At 41.3% G+C, this 21,510-nt stretch overlaps 1 protein-coding gene across 1 annotated transcript in view; it reads left to right on the plus strand.

The window, feature by feature from the left end:
• CDAN1 (codanin 1) overlaps nucleotides 1-21,510 on the plus strand; it is a 31,789-nt gene that overhangs the window by 5,403 nt on the left and 4,876 nt on the right. The window contains exons 4-24 of the mRNA XM_058026585.1: nucleotides 2,096-2,289; nucleotides 2,723-2,842; nucleotides 3,708-3,786; nucleotides 4,173-4,293; nucleotides 5,286-5,395; nucleotides 6,092-6,181; nucleotides 7,245-7,320; nucleotides 9,348-9,556; nucleotides 10,181-10,295; nucleotides 11,099-11,242; nucleotides 11,859-12,025; nucleotides 12,612-12,693; nucleotides 13,372-13,461; nucleotides 14,510-14,564; nucleotides 15,574-15,707; nucleotides 16,367-16,470; nucleotides 17,933-18,082; nucleotides 18,485-18,548; nucleotides 19,041-19,119; nucleotides 20,126-20,283; nucleotides 21,168-21,275. Coding sequence (XP_057882568.1) covers nucleotides 2,096-2,289; nucleotides 2,723-2,842; nucleotides 3,708-3,786; nucleotides 4,173-4,293; nucleotides 5,286-5,395; nucleotides 6,092-6,181; nucleotides 7,245-7,320; nucleotides 9,348-9,556; nucleotides 10,181-10,295; nucleotides 11,099-11,242; nucleotides 11,859-12,025; nucleotides 12,612-12,693; nucleotides 13,372-13,461; nucleotides 14,510-14,564; nucleotides 15,574-15,707; nucleotides 16,367-16,470; nucleotides 17,933-18,082; nucleotides 18,485-18,548; nucleotides 19,041-19,119; nucleotides 20,126-20,283; nucleotides 21,168-21,275 — 2,449 coding nt within the window. The remainder of the gene's footprint in view (nucleotides 1-2,095; nucleotides 2,290-2,722; nucleotides 2,843-3,707; nucleotides 3,787-4,172; nucleotides 4,294-5,285; nucleotides 5,396-6,091; nucleotides 6,182-7,244; nucleotides 7,321-9,347; nucleotides 9,557-10,180; nucleotides 10,296-11,098; nucleotides 11,243-11,858; nucleotides 12,026-12,611; nucleotides 12,694-13,371; nucleotides 13,462-14,509; nucleotides 14,565-15,573; nucleotides 15,708-16,366; nucleotides 16,471-17,932; nucleotides 18,083-18,484; nucleotides 18,549-19,040; nucleotides 19,120-20,125; nucleotides 20,284-21,167; nucleotides 21,276-21,510) is intronic.

The following is a 21,510-nucleotide window of genomic DNA, read 5'->3' on the forward strand; positions in this document are numbered from 1 at the left end:
TATGCTGACTCTGGAACAATGACCCTCACTTCAAAAGTGTAGTCAGTTCTCACTGCTTTTATGAGATTTTTCCCTTCATGGAAATGAGTGTGTGGCTATCTCCTATGCATCTTTCCTTAGATTGCACAGGCAAAGCAATTGGGTGTAATTAGACTGTGTTTGAAGATTGCACCAAAACACATTGGTTTGGGAAAAATGAGTTAGTGATGCAAATGTGTGGGAAGTGTTAATGGTCTTGCAAGGTAGGTAGGGTAACAGAAGCTTGCAGTCAGAGAAAACAGAATATGGGCACTTGAAATTCTGTTTTAAAGATTACTACTGCAGTTATGTGTTGAAAATTGCTGTCAGATGAAGTGAATATTCTAATTTTGTCTCTGCTGTTTGGTTAGTGTGTGACTTTCATCGCTTGTAAAGCGGTATCACTGGTAGTCTGTAAAGATTGATACTTAGAAAAAAACCAAACTGCAGTAGTTTGCACTGTTGTTTATTGTTTATAATTGCTGAGAGAACTGTTGCTGTTCTTTGTAGATTTTGTTCTTGGGGAAACTCCTCAGGACACATGGGTGTAATTCTTTTCCTGCTAAGTTTTGCAGTTCGCTTCAGTGTGACCAGAACCGGCTGAAACATATCCAGTAGAGTCTAATGAATTACTGCTTGTACTGAACCTGCAGCAGAAATGCTCAGGATTCAAACCTGCCACTCTGCGCTTAAGTCTAGCACCTATTCCAGTCTGAATTCTACCTGAAATGTCCCAGTAATGTGTATCAACTGAAGTCAGTGAAGGAGCAGTATGTGGTTGGTTGGATCTTGCCCATGCAGTGATGTTCTCATCTGACCCATCATACTCGAAAGCTGGGAGTTGCTGCTGTGTCCTCAGTTGTGGTGAAATACAGAAGTAAGGCAGTCTTCAGCCAGCTTAGATCCCTTTGAGCAGGGGCAAAAGGTGAATTTCATCCTGAGGTAGATGACAGCACTGGGGCAGAAGTGAAGCACAGTCTAACTGCATTATTGGAAACTTGCCATGGGTAAGGTCACAAAGTACTTGATAGTGGGCTCATCCCTTGGGTGCGATCACAAAGTACTTAATGAATAATTTTCTTTAGTTCTGTCTATTACTCAATAATTTTCTTCCGTTAGTTGATTATGTTCATTGCAAGGAAGATGCTGGAAATCTTTCTACTTCCATTTTGGGACCAGTTGTTCTTCATCACAGCAGTTCTGCTAGAAATAAGCCAATTGAAAAGGTTCTTTGTTGGAGGTGAAAATGTTTCTGACTTCCCAGAGCCCTTAAAGTGACTTAAATCTTTCACTTTTGATACAGTGTGGCAAGAGGTAGTGTGATGTTCCAAGTGGAAATGTTCCATTGGAATCTTTGACAATCATTTGATATTGCTGTTACTGCCTGGTGTCCTGTTTCTCAGGTGTGTTACATATGCTACCCTGGTGTTGCATTTTGAATGACCTCTCTAGATATAGTTTTGTACAATGTCTGTGTATTTTAACTAAGTGATCATTTTTGATTTAGAATCCAGCAGTCAAAGTGGTTTGTTCCTTCTGTTGTTTACGTTGCCAGTCTGGGATTTCTTCAGCTGTTGCACTGCCTTTCCACTTACTGGTATTGGATCTTCTCAGAGTGCCATTACTTTACATCTATACCAAAGGGATGGATGTGAGCCTTATTTTCATAGATGTTTTAAAATATCTACCTGTCAGAAACTGTACATGAAAGGAAGATTTTTAGGACCTGGTCTCTAACTGATTCCCCATCCTTAACAGGTAGCAGTTCAGATGAGAGAAGTAATAACATATGCTAGTTGGTTAATTTGGTCAAAGTGCTACACTATTTTAACAGAGTTGCAATTTGAATGGGATTCTTTAGTCTTTTGCTTGCTAACCTCAAGATCTATTCTCTGTTAGATAAAGATGACTTAAATTACTGTCATGCTAAAAGCTGCTTTAGACAGTGTAAATGACATGGTTTAGTTATTGCAAGATTTCCTTCATGCTACACTGGAAGAGAAGGACCTCTTCTGGCTGCATGGCTGCTCTAGATCATCTTCAGTCACATGGTTACGTTGCTGCTCTTGAATTTCAGATGCAAACTGCTGCACCAGGCATCTTCTCCTGCAGGGATATCTTTTGATCCTTGTACTCCAACTAAGCCTAGCTACACTCGCAGTGCCAGCCTTCCTGCTGAAAGCCATTTGGTGACCTGTGCAAATCCTGCTAAGGTTTCCTGCAAGAAACAGTTGGAGTGTCTGGCACAGCTCTATTCATCCTGTATAGCAGGTGAGGACACAGAAGATGTGAAACGGACCTTTCTTTGAGCTTTGAACTTGCATGTGTATTGTGAGAGGGAGATAGATGGGAAGTGGAGGCTGTGGGATAGGTGTAGTGTACAAACAAATGACATCTGGAAAAAGAAAGTAAGCCAATACTGTTATTTAAATAAATGAATACTTGGCAAAAGTGTGGGGAAGTAGGTGAGCCTGATGCAGTACTCTGAGCTGCAGTAGACTGAAGTTGTATGTCCCATATGAAACCAGACTGTTCCCTAACACATCTTTCCCATGCTGATCTACACTGTATCACAGTATCATGTTGTGGGGAGACAATTCTTTGCTGACTACCACAGAGCAGGAATCTACCTTTTTACCTTTGTTTATTAAAGCAGGACAGTATTGAGTAATCCACCTTTAACATCTCAATGACTCTCTCCTAGAAAACCTGGTACCAAATATTTTTCTGGAACTGTTTTTCGTTCTGCAACTGTTGACATCTAAAGGCACTTCTACTGCAGAAGATGGGGATAGTGACCCTGAAATCAGTGAAAGAAATAGAGGTAAGCAGTAGTAATGAAGGGAAAAAATCTTGCTTCCATAGAATGAGAAAGTGTTGTAGACTAGCTTGGACAGTTATTCTTAAATTGCATAAAAATGCCTTATTACCACTGTGGGACTCATCTGAGATGCAGACAAAAGTCATGCATGTATGGGAAGTGCTTCCACAGTATGATAGAGTGGGGTTGCTAGCTAGTTTGAATCTAGTTTTCTGTTATTGTGCTAGATTTGCTGTAGCTACTTCTATCACTGACTTTTAGAGGGAAGGACAAACGTGCTTGAGTTGCTTCTCTATTGATCGTACAACTCAAATGTGCTGTTGACCTGCTATGTGTTTATTAAGCTTCAGGTTTGGATCTGAGTGCATAGGATCCAGCTGAATTGTTGCATTTGATTTTTGGCAAATTCAGCTTTAAGCTTGATGCAATTAGTACTTTGATATGGATAGTACAACCAAAAGAGTGGCTTTAGGATGAGACCCACCACACCCTCCTCCACCCCACATGCCTCAATTTGATCGACCTTTGTTTTGCTACTCTTTATTTCTTAGGGCTGAGATTAGGAACATGAAATCTTCAGCTATGGGAACACCATTTCATAATTGTTTTTAGTTGTTCTACTTTTCTTGTCCTGTATCTCCTTATTGTTGTTCAGAACAGTGAGAAAGAGTCTTTTCTTTCCCATACAGCATTAAACACTTCAATTGCCTTTAGTATAGGAGGGATAGGGAATGGCAACTTCTGAAAATTTAATAGGAGTCTGGGAGATTAGTTTTGGATATGTCAGTTCATACTTTCCTTAAAAGCTAATCCTTTAGTTGTAAATGGTAAAAGGTACTGTTGTCTTATGTTTCTTTTTTCCTCTCAGATGTGTCAGGGAGACAGCATTTTGAAAGTGTGCACAACTGTGTTTATTTTGCTGTTCAAGTCTTGGATTATCAATATGAGTGAGTTGAATTCTTTTTTCATCTGCTTGTGTCTGCAGCTGTGTGTGGGATTAAGCAAATGTGCTTGGGTTGTAGAACTTTACCAGTTAAAGGCACAGAGTAGTTAATTTTTCAAAACATACAGCTTGACCTGGATTTGGATGGCTGTGGGTTTCCTTGCACTGATGTGTCCACTGAACTTTGTTGTAATTGTGCAAGAACTGGAGAGTCGTGAGATGAGAACGATAACAAATACAGATACCAGTAGGATTTCCTGCTGGTACATGTCCTTTAGAACTCTTTCCTTGGCAGCATCATAAAATGTAAACATAAGCATTTCTTTAGAACTGCTCATGTGCTTTTATGTCTGTCTGTCTCTCTGAGCTTTATCCCCATTATCTTGGCAGAATTATTTCCCATTTAGAAAAGGGCATGCTGAAGCTTTTGGCCGAAAATGAGCGGATTGCATCGTTTTCTCCCACCTTGCACAAGAGGCTCAGGCAGGCTTATGAAAGCAGCACAGCTAAGGTAAAATTTGGCAGACCCCAAGTGACATTGCTTCAGGCCTCTGTGTTGTTGTTCCTTTATTTTCAATGGCTTTGATGTTAAATCTCATTCTTTCTATTTCATCTTCTTGTGTTGTCTTTAGAAACTGCCTAAAAGTACTTTTTTCCTTGTCAGTGGGTGAGTGAGTTGCTGGGTCCAGTGATTGTTGGCTGTGAATCACTACTGGCTAGCCTGTTGTGCTCCAGGCCCTGACCTCAGCCAGAGACTTTGACAGGGTCAAATTTTGCTTTTGAAATTCTCTAATAAACATGGATCCCAGGAGAATGATTAGTTAGGTGCAATATCAGAAGGTAGTTTCAAAGATTTGGATTTTTTTCATACATATGGACTCTTTAGGCAAACAGCATTTCACAGGAGACAATCCAGACTGGGAAAAATGGTTCCCTTGTGTAATCAACTGGGTTAGGGAACCAGTTTGGTTGGTGGGAATTGCATGGTAGAAATGTATTTTGTATCTCATTTCAACCATCTTTTAAAAATGGAAATTACTGTTATCAAAGAAAGGACAGTGTACTGAGATTGGGACTTGTCAGTAGCTGAGCTTTGAAGTTGTTAAAGTTTAAATAAAGGTCTTGTTACTTGAAGAACAGTAAGGAGAAAGAGTAAGGTAACAGAAATTGCCAGCCAAGATCCTGAATTTTCTCAAGCTCTATATTGAAGGTATATTTCAACTGTTTGTGGGTACTGTATCAATACTGGTTGCAATCTGGTCAGCAGAGATTTAAGGGGACCAGATACTTTCTCTCTTAATGTTGAGTGATTCTGCCTCTGTAGCCTAGTGTAGATTGTAAAAGTTGGTGTTTACTAGTAATTAGCAATTGGGAAGTAACGTGTAGTAACAACTCAGCTAGTGATACTTGTTTCCTAGCCTGCCTCTTCCCTGCTCTTTTTCTTGGTCTCAGATCATTTAGAGACTTCCATTAGCTTAATGACTGCCTTTATATTTTTAACAGGTGTCTCTCCTGCTGCCATGCTCTGTACAGTCTGTTTCTTTTCAGCCAGAAACTGATAATCGCTCGAACTTTCCCAGTGACAGAGCATTTCACATATTTAAGAAACAAAGGTAAGTTTCTTCTACTGTTCCTGAATGCTCAAGGGTATAACCTTTGCATGATTGTGACTAAAAGATATTAAGAATGTCTCATGTATGCTACATGCTGTAGAAAAAAATATTGAATTTTTTTTCTCTAATTAAATGAAAAAAAGTCTTTGTCCGTATTGACTGCAGGAACTAAATGGTTAATGTCTTTAGAGAAGAACAGCCTAATTCTTCAGGAGTTATTGAGACTTCTGATAATGCCAGTACAGTGTGTCACCCTACTGGATTGCTTCTGCATATATATCTGGTATGCTTTTATTCTTCCTGCTGCCTCCCTCCATGCTTGCAGCGACAGGGTGAGGGCAGAATGACAAGTTGTCTTGGTGCTTTTCTTTTTCTCATAGGTATTACTACATGTGGCTTATTCTTTGCTGCCTCTCAGTCTTCACTATGTCTGTCTGGTAATGGCTGTTTTGGTCATTCCATCATAGATTGGGCATAACAAGCTTAAGCACTTGCTGTCAAAGACATGGAAAATGGAAACTCACTGAAGTACTGCTAACATTTATGAGTTTTTCAAAGGTATCTGAATGATTGGAGGCTGGAGTTACTTAATCTGAGGTAGATTCTTGCTGGGAAGCTTTGGAACAATTAATGCTCTGTTGTTGCTTCAAACTTTGAAGAGTGGGAATTCATTCCCTTAAATATCTTGGTTCACAGGGATATATTTTATGAACTTCTGCGTGAATGGGAGGATAACAATGAGAAAACTGGCTGGGACTTTGAAAGAGTTCTGGGCAACAAGATCAGGTAGGAGTCTTAAGCAACTTCAGCTATCTCTTTAATGTAGCTGAATTGCTGGTGAATCATGCTGCACTTGGCATCCTTAGTTCCATGTCCTGCCTGATCTTCTGCACTACTCTGCAGGGTGCTCTGGGCTGCTTGGAAAAAGCTGCCCATGTACACTTGCTTCTGCATTGAAAGGCATCAACCTTTACCTTAAAGAAACAAGCCATAAGTGGCAGAGGCCTAATTTGTTCAATCCTGATGTTGATCTTTCCCTTTCATCATCACAGAAATGTTCAGACAGTACACTGGTTTACTCTCAAAACCAGTGTATTGTCTGAACATTGTTATTATATACACTTGTGTGTGCATATCATGTTTTCCATGTCAGGCTCCTCTTAAGTGAGAAGTGTATTATATGTTCAGCAGCTGTTCACTCTTCTAATTATTTCAGGGGATCTAGTGCATTGGCTCTGAAAACAAGACAACTGTGTGTCTTTCTGTGGAGAGCAGACTATTCATTTATTGCTTTATCAAAATGCAGTATATATAAAGAAACTATTATAGCATTGAAAGCAGTTGCCTTGTGGGTTTCTGTGTTAATCTCAACCACCAGCCTTCTTAAGTAATGTGTATGTAGGTGGCATTTCACCACAAGAGCAAAACAAGGCTGAGGCTTAAACTGAGAAATTTTGGGCATCAGAAGTAGCACTATTGCAGTTTCCTTAATTCATATATGTGAAATCTCAGCTTACTGTTTTGGGCAGGGAAGAGTGGGAACTGAATGAGTTTATTTTTTTTTCTAAATAACAACATTATTGAAGAAAAGGAAGAGATTCTTTTTATCTCTAGAGCTGTGTTTGCTCTGTAGGTGCTCAGGGAGAATTTTTGTTTCCATGTCAGCAGCAGGTGGGGCTCAGTGCCTGGGAAAATGGGTTATAAAATATTGCTTTTTTTCAATGACCTTTGGAGATCGCTTTCTTAAAAGTAGGGTTTTTAATGCTTTTGGTATAGTTTGAGGTTAGAACACTGTTTTTTGTACCACAAAGTTCCAGTCAGTATCTGATCATGATGTTTTCCTTCACAGGGCCATGATGGCTCACCTGTCTGCAACCTGCAACCACAGCCATTTTGCCAGGCTCTTTCAGAAACAGCTTATCCAGGTAAATTACTTGGGTTGTTTAATGACTGTATACATCAAAGTGGGTTTGATCCTTCCTTAGCCTGAGAAAAAAAGCCATGTCTTGTGAGCTTCTTTGAGATTTTCCTATTGAAACGTTTTTTGGGAGAGACAAGTTTTCAGAATGGGAATTTCTTTCCTTCTTCAGTAATAATCAGTGATAAATTACCAATGAAGTCTCTTTAAATGAGGAATAAGGCACACTGAGAATATAATGAGCTGTAAGCATTCATTCTTCATGGTTAATTACTTTGTCCTTCTAATTTTAGTACAGTTATAGTTTCTGGAAATTTTAGGGATGTATTTTGGCATTTGTCAAGTGCAGAGATTCCTAGTTGTGTTTGTTAGCAGCATGAGTGCAAAAAAATCTGTGTAACAGTCAACAGGCTGGTTTTTGGTACAGTATTGCTGTTGTAATTTGGTGAGGGGTGGGGGGTTGGCCAATTTCAAGCATCATCTGACTTCATTGTAAGTAGATAAATGAAGAAGAAGATTTGCTGTATTCTCTGTAGACTTGTCACTTATTGGTGGGCTCCTTTTGGAGAGCAAAACAGCCAGAGAGCCCCACCTTGAGTGTTAGCTCAGACCCATTGCCAGGAAGTTGCATGCTGTTGGAATGTTGTAAATTCCTTTAGTGTCAAGTCTGAGTTTGCATCAGTGACCTGTGTGATTGTATGGGTGTGTTAATGGAAATTGTGGGAAAGAGGTAAGGTTAACCTTGTTGCATCAGTAGGGTTTAATTAGTCATAGGTGCTGTATTTCTCCTTTGTATCTGTGCCTTCTTAATGAAGACTGCAGCATTTCACAAGGGTAGCCAAAAATCTAAGTGGATCTAAACTGGTGTCTTCAATGGATCCAATGTGTCTGTCTGGGAAATGATTGCAGACTCTTGTGTGGATTGTGATGCTCTTGCAGAAATGAACCGAGACTGAGGACTTGTGTCAAGGCCTGAAAATTTAAAGGTAGAGAAGTGTAGCAAGATGTTCCCTTGGGGACGTGCCCCCAGAACATGGGCTCTGTTTGGAATAAATGGACCTAGTACTTGCTCACTTGATAGATATTCTTAAATGTTGCTTATTATTATTATTATACTCTCTCTCATTAAAACTATCATGACTTAGATGTAGGGATATGCAGTCAACTTAGATGTAGGGATATGCAGTCAGCTTTTCCTGTTGCTGGGTATTTGCTAGGTTATGTCTGATGTGCTGTGTCCAGTCCTTGGGCTCACCAGCACAAGGAAAGAAAGATACAGACTTACTAGAGCAAGTCCAGCTCAGGGCTTTGTAAATGATTAAGGCACCAAGCATTTTTTGTATGAGAAAAAATGCTGAGACCTGGTAATATTCAGCCTGGAGAAGAGAAGGCTCCAGGTTGCCTTAGGGCTGTTATAAATACCTGCTGGGAGGGAATAAAGAAGAGAGAGTGAAATTTTTCTCAGTAGTATTCACTGACAGGTCAGGAGGTGACCCTGACTGAACAAGAGGGTTGGATTAGATGATCCAAGAGACCCCTTCTTAACAGTTCTGCAGTTCTGTAATTTTTTGAGTCTCGAGTTGTATCTGTGTGTTTGAGGCAGTGGGGCATTAATTTTTAAATGTTATTGAACTCTGTGGAAGTTCAGGAAAACCTGCTCTGGGAACATGTAGTGCAGCATCATGATCCTTGGAGGCTGAGCTAAAGATCCTGCTGAGTGGTTCATTAAGATTGTGAGAGTGATAAGCATTCTCTCCACATATCCACGTGTAGTCTGCTAGGTATGCCCTAGTTAGACATGTAAGATTGGAATTCCATCTCACAAGACCTCTAGGCTGTGTATGGCCAAGGTGGGTAGCATGTTTTGGCATGGGGAAGAGTTGTTCTGGATGTTCCTGGGCACCAGGAAAGACCATGCGTGGATTGCTCCAAAAGCAGTCTTGTGAAGAAGGGATAATGTGCTGGGTGAGAGATGGAGTGAAATGATGCCTTGTTACAAATAATCCACCTCGCTACTCTTTCTGTCTCCTGAAGATGTGCAAAGGTCCTGTCGGTGGTGGTGCAAGCTGGGGAGACACCCCAGACCAGGATGTCCTTAATATGCTGGGCTCTGATAATCTGAGCCGTCTGAAGAGGCTGCAGGAGAGATTTATTGTTTCTCAGAGCATCAGAGGGCCTTGTCCACCCCCTTCATTCCCAGGGTGCCAACAATTCTTCAGGGACTTCATCCTCAGTGCTGGAAGGTGAGTGGCCTGGGCTTGCTGTTCCCTCTGAAATGTGTGGGCAGTGGAAGCACCAGCATGTTTCTCTTGCAGCAGGGAGTTATCCAGAAAGTTTGGGACTAGATGATATGGTAATGATTTTTCTGCTATAAACCCACAGTATTTTTTTGGAGGTGTCAGCATTTCCCAGTGCCAAGGCATGCAGTGCTACCTAGCAAGGACACTGGACTGGACAAATGCTTCATGTGTGATAGTGCAAGAAGCTAAAGTGTACAGAATGAAACCAGGTTGTTTTGTTTAATAAGTTTTTCACAATTCACAGCACGGGGGAATTATAATTTATGAGAAATTTTTATCTTAAATTCAGTTATTTTATAGATTCCTCATTTGGCAGATTGATTTTTATTATCCTTATGCTGAGACTTGTTACATAGCATCTCTTAAAAAGTACAAAAGAAGAGTAAAAATGAAGGTGGTCAGCCAGTCCTAAGTCTTCTCTCTTGCATTCTTGTCTGTCATTGTGTTATGTTGTATGTCTGCTGATTGTTACAACTCACAAGACAAGCTCAAAATTCTGCAGTGTGTTAGTTGAGGTTTTACTGCTGTTTTCAGCTCAGTCTGACTCATCATCATCTTTTGCTGAAGTTACCAGTTCAATCAGCACCTGATGGATAGTCTGTGCCTGAAGATACTTGAACTGAATGGTCTTACTCTGGTGGAGCACGAGCACAGTGATGGGGAAGCAGATATGGAGGAACAGGTAGGTTTGCTTTGTGCAAACACATCTGTCAGGAATTTCTCTGAGCTGTTCCAGTAGTCAAACAATTACTGGCTTGATTGTAAATTGCTTGGAGCTTCCACCACAGTTTTTACAGGACAAGAGCTTTGTCATATGGTTTTGTCATAACTCTGCAATTTGCTTATTTGTCTGAACCCCTTACCTGCATGCTTCAGGGTGCTTCATAGAACTGTCATAAGTGCAGAATAGTGTGAAAGTGAAAGCCTCCTCTTTAGGTTGTTATAACCTGTGTTAGATCAATGAAATAACCACATCCAGTTGTGGCACCCCATAGCAATAAGTTCCTTGTTACTTTTCCATATAGAAAGATTTTAGTCACATTGAATTTGTAGATATATCTGTTAATAGGTGTACAGGTGTTTCTTCACTCAGGTCTGCATATCAGAGGTGTCACAGCTTATAGTCTTTTAGCAAAGTAGCAGCCAAAGGTTGATGGAGACTTGCAGAGTAGTAGTGCTATAAAGGAGGCAATGTGAGATCAGCTCTGTCTCTCATTGACTCCAAAGTTCTTAATGCATAGATACGATTGAGCAGCTGCTTGTCTTAGAAAGCTCCTGAATAATTCCCTCTTGTGAAGAGGCGAAGCAATGGAGACAGAAGCAATTTAAAATACTTGATAAATATGTATTTTGGAAACTTACCTTTATAAAAAGCAGAGATGAAGCTATATGGCCCTTTTAGGTGAAAGGAGTGGAGGTTTAGCATAGACATTTGCTTTGCCAGTGTGGGCTAGCATAGCTTCAGCTCCCTTTTCTTCATTTTAGGATGAAAAGAAGCGTTTCACCATGGCCCTGCTGAGTCTCCGACTCCTGGCCAAGTTCCTGGGGTTCCTTGTTTTCCTGCCCTACCGCACTGCGGAGCAGCCAACCAGAGACCTGCAGGATTCCGCGCTGGCACTGAGAAACCAAGTAAGGAAGGGCACTGCCTTTTGCTGGACAGGCACTTCTTGTAGCTCAGGGAGCATTGTGGGTGGTCATGCTCTTTCAAAGCGAGCCAGTGTTCCTGGGATGATGTTGTGTGGTCCTGTGTCCCTGCTGCATATTCTGGGGTTGAGAACAAAGGAAAAAAGAATTTCTGTAATCTCGAAAAGAGGGAGTAATGCGCCAGTGGTAAGGTAGTCAGTCTTCTGTTATTTCTGCTAATCTGGGTCTGTCATACCAGAAATTTCACCTAGCTAAGACAACTTGTACTGATAGTGTAAAATCCAGCTACCAGAATTGATTGTGTTAGTTTTGCACACATCTCCCAGCAGTGTGCCACCGAATGGAAGCAATAGACCTTGACTCCGTTTTGTACGTAGTCAGGCTTTTAGCCTTGCTTTCAAAATTTCCAGTGGGATCTTTGGTTGCAGTCATAGTTTGGTTTTTACCTCTGGTCATGTGCAAAGAAGTGTTTTCATTAGCCAGAAGTCACCAGTACAGAAGATGAAATCCTAGAAAGAAAAGTCAAGATATAGACAAAAGTTTTCTATAAGTAGCAGAAGATAACTTCAAGCTGCTGGTTTAACTTCTCTTGTCCTTTAAGACCCTGCCTGTACTGGATATATTAAAGCTTCTGAGACAATCTATTCGGGATCAACGTTCTATCCTCACTATTCCTTGGATTGTGGAGTACCTTTCCCTTGTGGATCATGTTGCTCCTTTCCTTGATTATTACAGGAAAGTGTTTAGTCTCTTGCTGCAGGTATACAGGTAAGAGCTTAGGAAAATATATCTGTAAAGAACTTTTCAGTGAATGTTTGTTTGTTTGTTTGTTTGTTTGTTTGTTTGTTTGTTTGTTGGGTTTTTTTGGGGGGTTTTTTTTTTTTTTTTTGGGGTGCAAATCATGCATACTGTTTATCTTACATAAAGTTGCAAAGAGAACACAGCCTAAACTTGTGGATTAATACTTGATTCAAATTTGTGTTTTTTATTAAGTAAACAAAATCTTTAAATCCCACTTGATCACTCTACATCTGCAGCTGTGATTGACCTTCAAGCTGGAGCTTGAATTTTGACCTTAAACCTACAAGGTTTCCAATGCCTAAATAATTTTCTAGTTTTCTTTCCTATATATATGAGGAAAATTTGAAGCACATTCTAGAGAATGGCTTGTCTAGTGTAAACTTAAGACAGGGTGTTATGCAGGTACCTGCAAAAAAGGCAGACATGCAAGGAATGTGTTCATGGTATATAGATAGTGTAATTGGTAAGTGAATGGTTTGGGAATGTTTTCCATAATGAAAATTGAGCTGCTGAAAACTGACACTCTTGTCTTGCTACTTCTGCTGCATGGCAGGTTAATGGTCCTTTCTGAAGACAAGGAGATGAGTTTCCTGAACAAGCTGCTGATCCTTGCAGTTCTGGGTTGGCTTTTTCAGGTAGAGTCTCCTCTGTGCATGTAACTCTTCTCTGAAGAAAAAGCAAGGCACAGAACTCAATACAAAATAGTACTGAAATGAATTAAAACAATTCAATACAGTAGTTTGTTGTTTTATCATGGATTTTTTACCCTGTTGTGGGGTTTAAAGAATAACTGTATTTTAGTGGAGAATTATTTTCCTTTAGTGGAATTGTGTGAAGCAACAATTTTTTCCCAATAGGAATTGTAATTGCATCTGAAATACATTCTGTATTTACTAATCTGCAACCTTGCAAGAAAACTGACAGCTGATTGCTGTTAGACCTGGAAGCTCTTGTCACAAAGATGGTGTGCTGGCTGTCAGCCTTGAATTACTGAGGAATTTATTGGATAGAGGGATGGTGTGTGATGAACTTTTAAAATTCTTTTGTGCCTCCAGTTGGAAGCAAGGTAATTTCTTAGCAGGAACCTGTTGGAAATGTGGAAGATGCTGTATGGGGAGAATAAGAAAGGTGGCTTTTGTTACTGTGATTAAAAGAAGTCTTTAATTTTATGGAAAGTTCTCAGGGCAAGAAGATTTTTAGTAGGGTCATTTTTTGTGGGTGGCAGGGTGGTGAGATTTTACTGTCCTGTTATCAGAAATAGTGGAAGTTACTGTCTTCATTTTGGGTTGCAGCTGCTGGGTTTTCTGTTTCAGGTTCCATCAGTTCCTGAAGAACTGTTTTTTACTGCTGACGACATGCAGGAGAGATTTGTGGTGGACGCTGTGACATCTGCTCAGGCTCTGGTGAGTTAGTGCAGCAGCATGTCTTCTGAATCAGTGAGGGAAGATGGACCTACCACTTCCTCAGGAGCTGTAAGATTTGATCAGGAACTTGCCTTCAGGGCAGCTGCACTGAGCATATGGAGGCCAATGGATGTGGTGCCCAGTTTGGCCAAGTGCCTCAATTGCATCTGTGTTATGGGTTGTGAACTCTGTGTTGCAGCTCTGGGTTTTCTGTCAGGCAGGAGCCATCTCATCTGCTGCAATAATTTGCAGAACAGGTGCCAAGTTATGCTGGAGGATGAGATGCTATTTTCCTGCAAGGTGAGTTGACAAAACTGTAGCTGTTCCCAGAAATAAAGCAAAAGTAATGGTGAACAGAAATAGAATGATGGGACTGTAGAGCAGGGTTGCTGTTTGTGAGATCACCTGTTTTCCAGTGTCATGATAAAGGGTGACTGAACTGAAAATGGTATGAGCAAGCAGGAAAGGAGGTGAGGGTATGGCATGTGTGATGTTTCAGATAATTCCTAGACATGCAAGGGGATATATAGTATTCCATGGAAAAGTGGTGTGGATGCTAAGATACATTTCTTTGGTGGATGGGATCTGAAATTCCTGTTCCTTCCATGGCCCTGCATGTGCTGTGTTAATATTGAAGTGACATTTCTCCCTGGCATGGTGTTCCATGGGTGAAGGCACTTGTGGAGGTGTAATGCATAGCAGATGTGCCTCATTTATTTTCCTCCATGGAGAAGTTTCTCCCTCATGAGTAGAGGCTGTGGCAGCAGTCCTGGTTCCCTTCTTTAATGCAGCTTTCAGCTGGGCTTTGGTAGTGATCAGGGGCAAAGGCTGAGCTAGGCTAATAAATGAAGAGCAGCTCATTGTGTTACGGGGACTGAACACTTGGGCTGCAAAGTTCATTATTTTACTGTGTGTTTGGAATCCAGCTATTGTTTTCATGGAAAGGTTGCCCTGAAACCTGCCTGTGACTGCATGTATGGGATTTCTGACTTGAAGACTGTTTATTTTGTACTGTATCCTTTCAGCATTTCCTTCATTTTCTCACCAGGACTTTGTACCCTTGGTGGATCAGCAGTTACTTTATACCTGCTGTCCCTATCTTGGTGAGTATTTTACTTATTTTTACTATATACATAAAATATATTAGCATGTATTTATTTTTATTTAGTCAGTTGTTTATATTTGTTGTTTGGTACTGAGTCCTTGGATCACCTTTCTTACTCCTCTTCACAACATAAGGTCCCAGTTGTATATGCAAGAACCTTGATAAGAAGCTGTATTGCAGAAGCTCCTGCAGCTGTGGATAGTATCTGCTAAAGCTGAGGGAGGGAGGTTACCTAGTCAGGATAGTTGATCCACAGAGTCTGAATCCAGAGGGACAGGGGAAGCCACCCCTCACAAGCTGTGAGGAAGCATTACAACAACACAGCTTTTCTGTCCTAGGTGTAGGAAGAGGAGTTTGTGCTGCAAGAAATGTCTTGATCCTTGAGCAGATTTCTGCTGCCAGGCAGAGGGGAAAAATCCTTTTGTGCCCTGGTGTTTTGTCAGTTTGTTTGAGATAGCTTTTTCATGGGATCTGTCTGCCAATGGTAAAATTCCTCTCTGTAGACAATAGAGTCTCAGATGGGGAGATGGTGCTCTTCTTCCTGAGGCTTAGTAGGGAAACTGTATGTTAAACCTCTATCACAAACTGTATGTTAAACTTGTCTCACAAAATCTTCTAGGGGTGAATAAGTTGTCCAGCTTTTCTGCCAGGATTTGCTCCTGTCTCTTGGAATTTTGTTTAACTTGTTGTCCTTGTAGACTTTACAGTTCTTGCGTGCCACGCTAAAAAGGAATGCACAAAAACACCTGCTCCCTCATCCTTCTGAACAAGTCCCATCTGCTAGGGGGCTTTTCAGAAGTTTCCTCTTCAGAGCCTTGCTGTGCCCTGCCAGTTATACGTGTGGGATGCCCCCTCTGCTTCAATGAAGCTTCTGCTTTTGTAGAAGCTGAGAGAATCTGCTCTGGGAACAGGACTGGAGAAGTGAAAGTTTCTTTCTTGAGTTTTGGGATTAGTTTTTCTCCTTTCTTATGGGGTTGACGATTGCTTTTGCATGTGTTCCTGCACAGGTGAGCTGCGTAAACTACTTGCCTCTTTTGTGGCTGGTAGTGGAGGCAAGAATGGTGGTTTTATGAGGAAAATCACTCCCACAGCTGCAGAGTCCTTAGCACCCAAGGCTTCTGTCGCGCAGCGGAAGCTGCAGGTAACGAAATTAGGGAGTCACAAGGGGGAAAGGGGCAGGAGAAATTTGCTTGTGTGAGTGCAGGGTATACAGTGGTCTCTTAATGCCAGGGAACATTGTGTTTAACAGTCAGGTATCTTCACTCCCTGTTTTTCTGTTACAGTCATGTGGCTGGGATATGGTGTGGGTGCTGAAATCCAGATAACGTCAGTAAACATTCTTGCAGTTGGAACAACTAGTCTTATTTATCTATTTCCCTCTTCTTTAACATAAAATGTTGGTATGTTTCTCATACTTTGTTTTGGTTAGATTGTAGCCATGCTTTCCACTGAGAGAAGGACATGCGTAGGAGCCTAGAGGATTATCAGCCTCTAATTAAAAGGGCTTGTTCTTCCCAAAACAAGCTCTGTGTGGTGACTCACTACTAGTAGACACTGTCAGAACTCTCCCATTCCCCTTTACAGGTCTTTTGTAGCTTCAGAAACCCTGATAATAAGCTTTAAGTGATTAGAAGGGAATAGGGAGTACTATTCTGGGATGATGAATGCTACAGTAGCAGAAAGTTCTAGTGGAGGCAAACTGTCTTTTAGTAGCTCTCCAGAAGGTAGTTCTGTCCATTCCTGTGCTGGTGAGAGGAGGGTGAAGTGCTCTAATCAATTGTAGTGCTTTCTTTTGAACAGGTAGATTTGGAACAGGCTTTCTTCCACAACCAGCCTCCTTCCCTACGGAGGACAGTGGAATTTGTGGCAGAGAGGGTGGGATCCAACTGTGTGAAGCACATCAAGTAAGTGCTGGTCACCTGTTCTGTGACTTAAAAAGTAACTTTACATTATAATTAGACAAAGAGTTGATCCTTTAAACTTGTGTGTATGGGGGAAAGAAGCTTCCATGGGGGTGTGCTGCGTAGCAGAACACCAAGGCTGTGCAGGACTGACCAGCAACATCTGCTGTTGTAGAGAGGAATTTGTGAAGGAATGTAGTGAGGAGGGGGATACATCTATGGGACACTTTGTATGTGAATGCAGTGCAGCATTGAGACTTTTCAGCCTGTTCAGAGCATTCTTGCTAATGATAGGAAAATCTCATCTCATCTCATATCAGAAATGACCTCTGGAGGTCACTTGATCCAAACTCCTGCTCAAAGCAGATCCAGCTTTCAAGTTAGGTCAGGTTTATCGGCACCTTTTCCAGTTGGAAAAGTTTCCATCTCTAAAGGATGAGGATTCAGCCACCTCTTTCTACCATGGTCCAATGCTCAGTTTTCCCAGGCTTTGTGAATAATGTTTTCCTGTATCCTGTCATATCTATCCATTGTTCTAGCTTGTGGATATTCCTGTCAATCTTTCGCAGTGCTCTTCCTGGAAGTCTTGTTCTGTCTTCTCTGTAAATTTCCTTCTCCCTTCAGCTTTTTCTTGTCTCCAGGCTAGGTGAAACTGAGTCCTCCTTGTAGGTGTGTGCTCTAGCATCCCAGCTATTTTAATAATTTTTTTCTTTTCTCCTGCAGTTACTCAAATTGTCAATGGCTTTCTTGTCCTGAGATCCCAAAGCTGGACACAATACTCCAGATGCAGCCTCCCAGTGATGAGGGAAGCAGTAACTTCCCTTGACTTGCTGGCTGTACTATTGCTATTGTCAGCCCAGTATAAGGTTGGCTTTCTGTGGACACTCCTAACTCCCTTCCTTTGTTGTGGGAACCCCAGGTCCTTTCTGCAGAGCTGCTCTGTAGCCAGTAGACCCCAGCCTGTACAGATGCACAGTCAGTCCCATTTCTCCCTCTTTTCACAGCCCTCCTGTGTGGTGGCCCTGCCCTCCAGCTCATGAGCTTGCTCAGTTTGCAATCTGTTGTCAAGCTTGCTGAAGGCATTAGATGTTATCAGCCCCAAGGAATGGTGGTTTCAGTGGCTGCTGCTGACATCTTTGAACTTCTGAGCACTATCAATTGAGCATTCAAGGGTAATGCTGCCAGAAAGGAGACCTGTGACCAAAAAAGTTTTTGGTAAAACCTAAAGGCTTTTGACTCTTGAATCTTAGTACTGTTTTGGTGTCTTCATTGCTGTTGTCTTCCATACACACAGAACAAGGAGATGATGTAGATGATACAGCATGATTGATTTGTTTTTAGCAGAGTGACTTATAGCATTTGAGATGGGTATCCCCCTAACCTGGGGAGAAGAGATGGTGCACTTAGTGTGCACTGTTTCTTGTATTGATTTCAATCTGCCTGATTGTTCTTTGTTTTGTTGCAGGGCAACACTGGTAGCAGAGCTAGTTCAAAGGGCTGAAGCCATGTTGCAAGATAAAGTGAAGGAGGAGGTTGTTAATAATGACAAACTGCTTGAAGAGGTGTGCACTCATCTGTATGAGGAAGGGGCCCAGGCACTCATCAAAGGCAGAGAGTAAGGAGGAAAAGTTATTTAAACATGTGCCTTCCTATCTCTTCTTACTGCAGAATCTATAAGCCTAATTTAGCTTGACCTGTCATGCTCAGGTTCTGGTAATTATAAACCATGCCCTCTGCTCTTCTTATGGTGAGTGTCTGCTGTGCTCCAGCCAGTTAATACTGTGTTTGTAGAAAGGAATAAAGGTGCTGTGTGTCTCTCTGCTCTAAACAGACATCCGCTGCAGCTATTGTATTTCTCCTCTTTGGAAAATTGATATTGCAGCTTAGTTGCTTGTAATTACCCTTTCCTTGTCTTGTTCTTTTAGTCTGATTTATTGCATTGTTACATAATGAACCTCTGAATGTTGTCCAAGAACCTAGACTAACCCCATGGCACACTTTCTTCCTTTTCTTGTAGATTTTGCAAAAAAAAAGGTCCTGAGGCAGTAAGAGTGTTGTTGCCAGAAGAGACATCTGCAGCAGTATGTATTTTCCCTAAAACTTATTAAAAGCCTTGACTTTAAGTCTGGATCATTACCATTTTTCCATTGCTGCTTCACTTATCCCTTAATAGCTCAGGTAAAGAAAATCTATTGATGCCCTCATGGGAGGACTGAGTGATAGCTAAGAAGAGTCACTTCTACTGGGCTGCCTTGCATATTGTGGGTAAAATGATCCTCCAGCTCATAGCTGACTAATGAGGCTAGAATGCTATAGAGATGGCATTTATCTTGCAATGATAATGCATTGGTTTTAGCATCAACTTCCACAAAAAGTTGATGAGGGTTTTGGAAAATCAAAATGCCTCAGTTGTATTGCTCAAACCAGCTGTTTCCATAGAGGAGGTGGTGTTCAGTTTAATTGTTGCATGCCAAAATTAAGCTTTTTCCTCTAGACTTCCTTCTGAATTTTCACTGACTGCAGTGCTGTGGCTGATAGTAAATCTCCAGTGATTTGTTATCCTCCCTGTAAAGGTTTTAAGTAGTGCAGAAAACATTGCAGTGGAGCTGGCTACCGAGAGAGCCTGTGGCTGGCTCTCTGCCAACATTGCAGGTGAGTGTTTTTACCTTGAGCTGGAGCTTCTAACCTGTGCATTGTGCTCTTTTTTCTCTTTTTTTCTGAGATCAAGGGACAGACAGTGTTATAAAGTACTTGGTCCTATTCTTTTTTTTTTTTTTTTTTTTTTTTTTTTTTTTTTTTTTTTAGTGTAAAGTATGCCGTTGCTCCGTTCCTCCTTGTTTAGGAGGAATTATAATTATTTCTAGCTCTAAGAACCTTCATTGGGGATCTTTTGGACTTGGCCCATGGTAGTGATTTTTAGTTATGGAGTCTTGTACGATGATGAGAGTAAATGGTGTGGAAATGCTTCTGGAAATGTCATCTAGGCTGAAGTTGTCTTAGCACTTCCAGTGTGTACAGACAACTGCTCTCTCAAAAGATCTTATGGTCACATGTACAGAGTGCTTCTGAAATCTCCTGTAAAACAAACACTTCTTGGACTGGGTGCATTTTCTGCAGGCTGAAGGCAAATGTAGTCTTTTCATTCTGTAATACTGCACTGGCAACTCTTCAGAATCTCTGAAAACCCATTTTTTCAACAGGTTGAGCCAAAAGCCTGGGGAGGAATGTCCAAGTACCATTTGCAGCCACAGGAATTTAGTGTTTTGGATGCTGATCAAAATGTATTTTGGTAGAAGACATATGGTTTTTATGGGCACAGTGGTTGAACTAGCATGATCACACTGAATCAGCTTTCTACTTTGGCATTGCCTTCTGGCTTAGGTACTGTGTTAAACCCATGGAAATATTTTTATGAGAAGTGAGATGAATTGCCAGTTGTACCTGGCAGTGATGGGTGTCTGTCTTCTACAGCTGTGGATTAGTATACCCTCTCCAGATTTGCCTCTGCACATTAGATATAGTAGGAGGTCAGAGAGAGGGAGTTGAAAATGTACGCTGTGGCCCTTGGAATGAAAGGCTAAGAGTGTTTGGAAATGATTCTCTGCTTCAGTGGAGACAGAAACTGAAGCAGGCAGGATTTGTTCTCTGTTCTCTATAGCACTCATCAAAAGGGAAGTGAAGGCAACCTTCAACAGAATGCTGAAAGTGCCAGGATTTCCCTTGCCAGGCGAGGATGCTCTTGAGTTGAGAAGGGACTGTCCTCCAGGCTGTCAGCACTGTGCTCCATTTCCCTCCCAGATCATCAATGAGATTAAGGTATGTGGTTTATTTTTGTTGCTGTTCTGTAGGGTTTTCTTTGATTGTTTGGTGGGTTTTTTAAGAGAATATTCTGGTTCTGAGGAGCTGGCTGTGGGGAGTGCTTAGGAAGCATGATGAAAAGTTCTCAGGTTTTTCCCAACCCCTGCTTGCTGTGCCTATATCAGAGTTCCCTGCTAGGAGTGCTGTCTCAGATACAGATTTCTGGTAGTATAGCAGTGTGGCTTTTTTGGCATGTGTAGGATGGAAACCACAGTGCAGACCCCATGGTATTGTGTGCAATTTCACATTCATTAAACATATGCACCCCATAAGGAAAAGAATTCTGAACACCTTGCCTTTTACTGTTGCGTGTTCTGACTGTGTTTTTTGCAGCTGTTTGTCTGCTTGACAGACAAGTAATGCTGGTTATCACTGTCATTGCTTTCCCAGCAGTTGTGTGAAGATGAGTTCACATCCTTTAATGCTTTCTTGCTTGTGCTAAAAAAAGGAAGGCAATTTGTATGAGGAAACCTCTGGGTTGGCACTGAAGCTTCCCTGACAATGTAAGAGGGGTTGGAATTTCTGTAGCACTTCTACCCTGCACTGCTTGCTGTGCTGTGAAATTTATTTAGACCTTTCAGTGCTAGTACTTTTAAGAAATATGAATTTGTTGCCATCATTGAGTTTTACTTCGTAACATTAGTGAGAACTGTGCTAGAAAATGAGATCTTGGTAAGGTTGTAGAAAATCAGCTTTACTCTGTCTTATGAAATGTATGTATACTAACTTAGGTTCTGGTTTTATGAAGAACTATTTATGAACTGCTCTGTCACAAGTCTAAGGATCTGTGTGTGGAAGAGCAGGATACCAATGTGTGTGTTACTGTTGTCTTTCTCATCAAGGATGTTCTCTGTGTTGCTGTGGGCCCACGGGAGGAGGGTGAGGTGGTTGACTGCGTGTGGCTGGAGTGCTTGCTGGGGAGGCTGAGTCAGACACTTCGATGCAGAAAGGTAAAAGATGTAAAAAAACAGCATAAACTCCCTTTGAATCACTTTGGGCTGTCTTGATACCTGTAAAAATTTAATTTCTTTGCCTCACAGTTGAGTTCAGTTGAGAGGTTTTTATTTGAGCTCAAATATGGCAATGTTGCACTGTATTTTTTTATACTGTGTAGATCTGCTTGTTACTTCAGTTTGCCTTTGTGAATCCCCTTTTCATATATGACCGTTTTGTCTTTCAGTCTTT

The sequence above is a fragment of the Melospiza georgiana genome, chromosome 6 (genome assembly GCF_028018845.1).
Source record: "Melospiza georgiana isolate bMelGeo1 chromosome 6, bMelGeo1.pri, whole genome shotgun sequence".
Taxonomy (NCBI): domain Eukaryota; kingdom Metazoa; phylum Chordata; class Aves; order Passeriformes; family Passerellidae; genus Melospiza; species Melospiza georgiana.